Here is a 9,638-nt window from a genome sequence, read left to right on the forward strand (position 1 = left end):
GTTCTTACCTAAAACTATTCCCAGACTTACATTTTTTACGCCAACGCCACTTTTGATGCATCAGTCAGTCAAGAGGTTTGAATGAATGTACTGTTTAGCACTCTGAATCATTGACACTACTCATCGCAACACACCACTCATCTCTAACACTCAATGCTTCTCCATACTCTATATTAATTTATTATTCTTCTCCAACTCATAAGTCATTTCCTGTGGTCATTATTTTTCACTTCATGTGGGGATCTTCCAGTTCTTTCCTCAGGATCTAAAGTCTCATGTTTCCATGACTCGTTTGGAATCCTCCTTATTTGGACTTGGTGAATCTTGACTCACAAATTCTTGACCCCTAACCTATACCAGAGGGTCCTGGCTTTGTGTCTGAGCCCCAGGTAGGAGTCTGACCTGAGGAACCTGGGGTACAAGTCCCTCTCCATCAGTTTGTACACATGTCTCACTGCCTCGTCAAAGAAGCACAGACCAGGAGCCTTCATGGACCTGTTGATCTTCTCGTGGATGTAGTCCCTCAGTTGGTAGAGCATGGCATTTGCAATGCCAGGGTTGTGGGTTTGTTTCCCACAGGGGACCAGTATGAAAAAAAAATATATGTATGTAGTCTGCTAAATGACAAAAAAAATGGTTTTTAAATGTGGTGGTCAACGTTGATCTGTAGGGGGGAAACCATGACAATGAGTGCCAAGGGAAAGTTCTACACACATTTGTGCAGCTAATGTTATGAAAAGCCTGAGCTGAGTGATATGGTCACCCTAAGCTTGCCAATTCATTCATTCACTGCGGGAGCTTGTTGTTATCATATCTTGTCCCATCAGCTTGTTATCTGTATTTTTGAAGGAAGGATTTTATCACGTCAGAAAGTTACAATGGTTTTCAAATTATTCTAATGATAGGCTAAGTTATCTTTGAAATAGTCAATTTCCCACATCAGCAAAGTACATGGAATTACATAGTCACACCTTAGGAATTATAGCTATATTTGTGATCATGCTACTTTAGCTTGTATTATGTTAGTATTTTAGATAACTGCATCCAGATACTGCCAAGGTGAAAGCTGAAGCATAGCCTGACTAACTGACCTCTCTCTGGGCCTGGGGATGGAGGAACTCCTGGTAGATCTCTGTTGCTTTCCAGGACAGGTCAGCCGGTGAGGTGGTATTTCTGTAGTCTCTGCATGCTAGCCAAAATTCAATATTCTCCTCACTGAATTCGGACTGCAGGAAGGCTCTGAAGGCTGCAAAGCACCCTGGGGGATAATTGATGCTAAAGTCAGAAGGTGGTCTAATCAGACTGTACTATTGAAGATAATGAATGTACTCTGGACCAACATAGGTAAAACAGTTGTCAATTATTTTGTCCTTCAACAAGTTCTCAAGAGTTGGTTGAATTCTTCTACTGTCCTCTTGACTTAAAAAGATTGAAACAAATTTTGGGGGGATTATATGGGTTTTGTAAGTCAATATTACTAAGTAAGCTATTTGACATGTTATTGTTGTGAAATAGTCTCCACTGTTGCCATACTTACTTGATTTTTGTAGAAAAGGACTCATCATTTATCTTTTGTGCCAGAATACACTGGATGTCTTTTTGTGCTTAGAAGGATATCGATCCTGTGGAAATTGAGGAAGTAGTATCATAACACAAACACAAACGTATCATGAACTGCCTTTAAAGGTCCCTTTCCTAGATAGATAATTTAGCTTACCTTCTTGTCTGTGTCCTATTTTGCAGTATATCCTTAATTTCATAGATCCGTATCTCTGAAAACAATAGTTTGGGTATCTTCACATAATTGACAGCGTTTCCTCCTAGGAGTTAGCTGTAGACCGTATGGTCTTAGTAAACATTCCAGGCCCATCCTGGGCAGGTATTTAGCGTCTCAGGAGAGGTGTGTTATGCTGACGTTTGGGGTGTGCTGGTGCAGCCCCCTAGATGCCTCGGGTATAAACACACAGCTTACCGAAACTCACCTAGGAAGTAACATCTTTGGCTCATGGATATTTACATTCCTGTAAGATTCCTATTCCAAATATTTACAAATGTTTGTTTTTTTGTGAAATATTTCCTAAAGTGTTTGTGTTTTACAGATATATTACAATAGCACACTATATGAAGACACATCTTGCTCATTCAACACTATAATAATTCCCTCTGAAGACATTGCATGTTAAGGAGCAGATGTTGAGAGCAGTGTCTGTCTGCCCACCTTAATAATCTTCAGTGTTTACTCACAGCTATACTCCTCCACATGTCTACTTCCTGAGAACATCTGTCATTTACTGTGAATAGTAAAAACGGAACTTACATAAGATGACAAATAATATGTAATGGTGAAAGGAGGCATGGCAGTCTATTTCCTCTCAAATATCTGAATGGGTAGCCGTTAGTTACACTGTTATGCTGTTAACATGTGCGCATAACATGCACACGGGCAGACACACACACACACACACACACACACACACGCACGCACGCACACACACACACACTTACAAACTCACATCAAATGTTTTTATAAAACTCTTTTAACATCAGCAGATGTCACAAAGTGCTTATACAGAAACCCAACCTAAAACCCCAAACAGCAAGCAATGCAGATGTAGAAGCACTGTGGCTAGGAAAAACTCCCTAGAAAGGCAGGAACCTAGGAAGAAACCTAGAAAAGAACCAGGCTCTGAGGGAAGCCAGTCCTCTTCACACACACACACACACACACACACACACACACACACAGTCTTCTACAGCTAACCGGTGGGGACACACAATTAAGTCCCATTCAAAATCCTATTTTCCCTAACTCCTAACCCTAACCCCAACCCTTAACGTAATGTTTTAACCCTAACACTAATTCTAACCTTAACCCTAAACCCCCTAGAAATAGCATTTGACCTCGTGGGGACTAACAAAATCTCCCCGTTTGTTTAAACACGTCCACACACACACACACACACACATACACACCCACACACGGCTTGTGACTCAGAGAATATGAAATGTCATGCAGTTTGTGGTAGTGGAAATGGTAAGATAGAACCCCAGTAGGAAATAGTTAATATACTCACATGGATGTGACCTTTTGTGGTGATTTTTGTTACTTGTATTATGTGTTTTGCATCAATAATGTAATAATAGGGTTATTAATGGAGTAATAATTCCTTAACATTTTTTAAACTTCATTTAACTGTTGAACTAACTGATGGAATAGTTTGTTGTACACTCATTCTTCAATTAGATGTATGCAGATATTATGAGTATACACAATAAGAGATTACCTTAACTAAACTAATATAGGTGTGTCTTGGTGAATCAGATTAGGACAAGGATTAATAAATGAGTCACGTCCTAGGTATATACTGTAGTGTGTGCACACAGCATTATGGCTCTCCAGTTTATTATTTAGCAGACTCTTATTCAGAGCGACTCACAGGAGCAAATATGGTTAAGTGTCTTGCTCAAGGGCTAAGACAGATTTTTCACCTAGTCGGCTCAGGGATTTGAGCCAGCAACCTTTCGTTTACTGGCCGAACACTCTTAACCAGTAGACTACCTCCCGCCCCATACACACCAATGACCAGCCCCATATCACTACCAATGTGTTGACGGTATCAATAACAGACTCTGTTCCACATGTGCTGGGAAGGTGTGAAAGAAAACACAACAATGATATTCACCCTCAGGGAAGGGGATACATTTTAATCTAAGATTTTGAATCTGAGATGCATGACTGGTTCGAAAGAGAAGTAATCTACACTGATCAAAAATATATACACAACATGCAACAATTTCAAAGATTTTACTGAGTTACAGTTCATATAAAGAAATCAGTCAATTTAAATAAATTGATTAAGCCCTAATCTATGGATTTCACATGACTGGGAATACAGATATGCATCTGTTGGTCACAGATAACTTTTTTTTAAAGGTAGGGGCGTGGATCAGAAAATCTGTCAGTATCTGGTGTGAGCACAATTTGCCTCATGCAGCGCGACACATCTCCTTTGCATAGATTTGATCAGGATGTTGATTGTGGCCTGTCGAATGTTGTCCCACTCCTCTTCAATGGATGTGCGAAGTTGCTGGATATTGGCGGGAACCGGAACACGCTGTCATACACGTCCATCCAGAGCATCCCAAACATGCTCAATGAGGTTTGAATGGCACAACAATGGACCTCAGGATCTCGTCACGGTATCTCTGTGCATTCAAATTGCCATCGATAAAATGCAATTGTGTTCATTATCCGTAGCTTATGCCTGCCCATACCATAACCCCACCGCCACCATGGGGCACTCTGTTCACAATGTTGACATCAACAAACCGCTCGCCACACGCGACCATACACGCTTTCTGCCATCTGCCCGGTACAGTTGAAACCGGGATTAATCCGTGAAGAGCACACTTTTCCAGCGTGCCAGTGGCCATCGACGGTGAGCATTTGCCCACTGAACTCGGTTACAACGCCGAACTGCAGTGAGGACAACGAACACGTAGATGAGCTTCCCTGTGACGGTTTCTGACAGTTTGTGCAGAAATTCTTCGGTTGTGCAAACCCACATTTTCATCAGCTGTCCGGGTGGCTGGTTTCAGATGATCCCGCAGGTGAAGAAGCCGGATGTGGAGGTCCTGGGCAGGCGTGGTTACACGTGGTCTGCGGTTGTGAGGCCGGTTGGACGTACAGTGAGGGAAAAAAGTATTTGATCCCCTGCTGATTTTGTACGTTTGCCCACTGACAAAGAAATTATCAGTCTATAATTTTAATGGCAGGTTTATTTGAACAGTGAGAGACAGAATAACAACAAAAAAATCCAGAAAAACACATGTCAAAAATGTTATAAATTGATTTGCATTTTAATGAGGGAAATAAGTATTTGACCCCTCTGCAAAACATGACTTAGTACTTGGTGGCAAAACCCTTGTTGGCAATCACAGAGGTCAGACGTTTCTTGTAGTTGGCCACCAGGTTTGCACACATCTCAGGAGGGATTTTGTCCCACTCCTCTTTGCAGATCTTCTCCAAGTCATTAAGGTTTCGAGGCTGACGTTTGGCAACTCGAACCTTCAGCTCCCTCCACAGATTTTCTATGGGATTAAGATCTGGAGACTGGCTAGGCCACTCCAGGACCTTAATGTGCTTCTTCTTGAGCCACTCCTTTGTTGCCTTGGCCATGTGTTTTGGGTCATTGTCATGCTGGAATACTCATCCACGACCCATTTTCAATGCCCTGGCTGAGGGAAGGAGGTTCTCACCCAAGATTTGACGGTACATGGCCCTGTCCATCATCCCTTTGATGCGGTGAAGTTGTCCTGTCACCTTAGCAGAAAAACACCCCCAAAGCATAATGTTTCCACCTCCATGTTTGACGGTGGGGATGGTGTTCTTGGGGTCATAGGCAGCATTCCTCCTCCTCCAAACACGGCGAGTTGAGTTAATGCCAAAGACCTCCATTTTGGTCTCATCTGACCACTACACTTTCACCCAGTTCTCCTCTGAATCATTCAGATGTTCATTGGAAAACTTCAGACGGGCATGTATATGTGCTTTCTTGAGCAGGGGGACCTTGCGGGCGCGGCAGGATTTCACTAACTGTTGTCACCTTCTCACCAAGCTGCTTGGTGATGGTCTTGTAGCCCATTCCAGCCTTGTGTAGGTCTACAATCTTGTCCCTGACATCCTTGGAGAGCTCTTTGGTCTTGGCCATGGTGGAGAGTTTGGAATCTGATTGATTGATTGCTTCTGTGGACAGGTGTCTTTTATACAGGTAACAAGCTGAGATTAGGAGCACTTCCTTTAAGAGTGTGCTCCTAATCTCAGCTCGTTACCTGTATAAAAGACACCTGGAAGCCAGAAAACTTTCTGATTGAGAGGGGGTCAAATACTTATTTCCCTCATTAAAATGCAAATCAACTTATAACATTTTTGACATGCGTTTTTCTGGATTTTTTTGTTGTTATTCTGTCTCTCACTGTTCAAATAAACCTACCATTAAAATTATAGACTGATAATTTATTTGTCAGTGGGCAAACATACAAAATCAGCAGGGGATCAAATACTTTTTTCCCTCACTGTATGTAATGGAACTGAAGTTGAGGATGGAAAGGAGGCCACCAACACATGGAGCATTGTGCTCAAGCTAAATTGATCAATCAATCAATAATCAACATATAATCACCTAATGATCAACCCCTTGATTAGCTGACTCAGGTGTGTTAGTGCTGGGCTGGAACAAATGCCTGCACACACATCGGAAGGGTTGGGCTACAAGTTTTTTATGATTTCATCACAGGGTGTGTATCTACCAGTCAGTCATGATGTTGCATCATAGGATGCAGACATTGGGACATGACTTGTAATCCAAAGGAAACATGATTGAAAGTAAATTATTGATACTGTAAATGGCTCCATCTGTATTTTTACCCTCTCACTTTGACACATTATAATAAGCAATTACTTCAGTCAAATGTTTTGATTGTTTTACATTCCCGAGTGGCGCAGCGGTCTAAGGCACTGCATCTCAGTGCTTGAGGCGTCACTACAGACCCCCTTGTTCGATTCCAGGCTGTTTCACAACCGGCCGTGATTGGGAGTCCCATAGGGCAGCGCACAATTGGCCCAGCGTCGTCCGGGTTTGGCCGGTGTAGGCCATCATTGTAAATAAGAATTTGTTCTTAACTGACTTGCCTATTTAAATAAAGGTAAAATAATAAAATAAAATAAAAAGTCAACATCTTCTTCATTGTATTACTTACTTCCTATATAAAAGTTAATAGTCACCACTATGGGGCAACTAAATGTCACTAAAATTACCATTATTTATATTTGTAGACTATGATCTAAAGGTTAAACCCTGACAGAATGATCTTACTTGTGATAGCTGATTGGACATTCCTAAATGTCTAGCAGAAGTATGCTGTGCCATTGTATCTACCAGCAAAGACAAACCCTCAATGAGCAGCTATCCCTCTTCCTGCCTCTCTCTCTCTCTCTCTCTCTCTCTCTCTCTCTCTCTCTCTCTCTCTCTCTCTCTCTCTCGCTCTCTCTGAAGTGGAGCCTCAGCCTATGACTCCTACTAGGAGCTCTTTAGACAGCTGGCTGATTTAATTTAGTGGTAATTCAATGATAATGAGATGGTGTGGTACCAAGAAAGAGGTCCTAGTTGTGGTTGATAACATATTACTTTGGTTTACACAGAATGCACTCAAATCAACTTGCACCTAACCACCTCTGATATGACTGCAAACAGAACTAACGCCTCAGGATGTCAATGAAACCGTTTATTTTCCCTCCGATTACACTTTTTTTGGCAATCCCTATTGCAAAAGTGCTACTGATTTTAACTCATTTTAGCAACACAGCATAAATTGTGAAATTCAGTATTTCAATATTCCAAACATACAGAAAGAAGACTGTCTTGCCTCAGTTCTGATTCTTGAGAGGTTCTTACTGTTGTCAATACTATCTGACCTAATATCTGACCTACTAGCAGGAATTGTTGCAGTGCACTAGCACCTCACTTTTATTTAGCAAACAAATTATCTTTACAATAATTACTATTTGCGTAGTGTAAGAACAGGAAGGCAGACTACTATTGTGTTGCAACATGGATGTATAGTAGACAATGTGAACAGCCCTATTATCAGATAAGCATTGTAGCTACAGTATATTGGGATAAATTGCAAATATGTCATGGACAATCTCATCTAAGGGGTGCCAATTATATTGTCGAACTACACAAAGCAACAATAAAATGACAGTGTGCTGCTGATGCTTTATTGTCGTATAAAGCAAGTGGACGTGCACACACTTCCTATTCTGCTGCCTCTCATGATGTACACACCTACGATAGTTGAGGTTATCACAGTTTGTGATGCAGGACTCACTGTGGGTGCTTCTCAATAGTAAGAAGTGTCTTCCTGTTCTCCTCCTTTCCTTTCCCTGAAATCGGAAAACTGGTGGAGAGGTGAAAGCAATATGGTGGATGTCAGCTAGGAATTTGCTTTCAGTTCATAGATGGCAGTACATATAGAGGAAAGGAGAAGAGGAAAGGAAGCAAGTTACGACTATTGAGACCATGCTATGAGCGAAAGCTGAGAGGATGAGGGGACTGTTCTCTCAGATAACTTGCCTTTCAGGAGAGAGTGCTACCCTGTCTCACAGAGCTGGAGACAACAGAAGCAGAAACCAGTTGGGGTTGGTTTCAGTACAACTCCTGTCTATTGAGTTGGACATGCATGGGTTTCTTAATGTTCAACTCAATTCAATTTTATTCCAAGTATTGTTTGTAGGAAACATTTGATAATAACTGGTATCTAAGCTAGAAATTGAAAAAGAGGGAGTGGTGCATGAGGAAATATTAAGCTGAAAGTGTGTGCCTGTGTATGTGCGTGTGTGTGTTTGAAGGGGGAAAACCTGTGTGCTAGAGAGCTGGCACCCATTGTCAGAGCTGCAGGGTGTTGGGATGAGGGACACCATTCTTCACAGCTCTGAGGACAGGGTGGAAGTCTGTGTTGCAAGTAATTTAGCGAAACCCTTGCAGACTTCCTCTGAACTGAGGTGGAAGTGAAACAGCTTGGCATCCAAGGAAACACAGGGGATTCAGGCAGAAGTCAGACTGACAGTTTCACATTGTGTGGTTTCTGAAATCCCCTCAGAGAAAACCCGCTCAGGCGTTACGGTCCAAATCCTCATGTGTGTCTGGTTGACTGGTTGCAAGAGACTTTATTTACTTGTTCACATAAGTGAAAAAAGTTTATGCAATAGCGTTATTCAAAGATACAATAGGTCCCTGTTCAATGTTTAGGTTAAGACAAAATCCAAATTTAAGTTGTTCCATGATCTATTTGTTGTTGAATTTGTCTTTGAAACTTGACTCTTTAGATTAATCAATTGTACTGAAACATTTTTAACATAAGATAAGTTATTGCTGCTGTAAGAGGGCAGAAACTTGCATTTGAAATGCTGTCTTTGTTGCCATCTAGTGGCTATTAATAAGAAACAGAGCGACGTACAGTACATTCAGTAGCAGAGTAATGCTGAGAATGGAGAACATATGATTCAATAAATACATTTGAAAAAATCTAATCTAACTTTCCTCAGATACTGACTGACCAAACAAACCTGCAAACCCTTCATCATAGTAAATGCAAACAGATCAGTATCTAGCAAAGCAGCATATGCAGTAAGGGAATCAGAGGTGAGGAGTGTGTGTGTTTGTGTGTGTACACACAAGCATGTGTTCAGACTGGGGTTGTTCAGAAAGAACTGGGGATAAGGCAGGGGTTGGAACCAAAATTATTTTCCAATCGTTTCGTTCTGAACAGAAAATCTATTTTTTTTTTCAGTTTCGTTCCACTGTTCCGACCAGCAAAATAAAGTTCAGAACCGGTTCCAACAAAAAAAAAAAAGTAACAGTTAATGTTTTTATTTTAACCTGTGAAATCAACCATTTTTTACATTTAGCTTATTAAATTACTTCACCAATCAGTGTGGATAGAGCAAGTAAGCTAGTTATTTACATGCGTGATGGATAGACAAGTGTAGCCTATAGGGCAAGATGCGACTGAAATTTTGCGGGTGGGGGAGAGAGCCAGAGAGGGTTGAGGTGGAGGCTTGAAGTGCTGGGCATCTT

The 9,638-nt window shown here is 41.3% G+C and overlaps 1 protein-coding gene across 1 annotated transcript; it reads right to left on the minus strand.

The window, feature by feature from the left end:
* Positions 1-329: 329 nt before the first annotated feature.
* On the minus strand, positions 330-2,007 carry LOC121540045 (regulator of G-protein signaling 8-like). Its single transcript, XM_045207615.1, has 4 exons — positions 1,983-2,007; positions 1,092-1,258; positions 647-664; positions 330-515 (listed from the first exon to the last, which is right to left on the minus strand). The coding sequence occupies exons 1-4, from the start codon at positions 2,005-2,007 to the stop codon at positions 330-332; spliced, it is 396 nt and encodes a 131-aa protein (XP_045063550.1).
* Positions 2,008-9,638: the final 7,631 nt, after the last annotated feature.

This window comes from Coregonus clupeaformis, chromosome 26, assembly GCF_020615455.1.
Source record: "Coregonus clupeaformis isolate EN_2021a chromosome 26, ASM2061545v1, whole genome shotgun sequence".
NCBI lineage: Eukaryota > Metazoa > Chordata > Actinopteri > Salmoniformes > Salmonidae > Coregonus > Coregonus clupeaformis.

What these genes read in the sequence shown, in the direction of transcription:
- LOC121540045 (XM_045207615.1), bottom strand. Translation starts at nt 2,007, where the DNA reads ATGAGCCAAAGATGTTACTTCCTAG. An exon ending in CCAAAGATGTTACTTCCTAG is followed by an intron (nt 1,259 to 1,982) that starts GTGAGTTTCGGT and finishes ATTATCCCCCAG; the next exon opens with GGTGCTTTGCAGCCTTCAGA.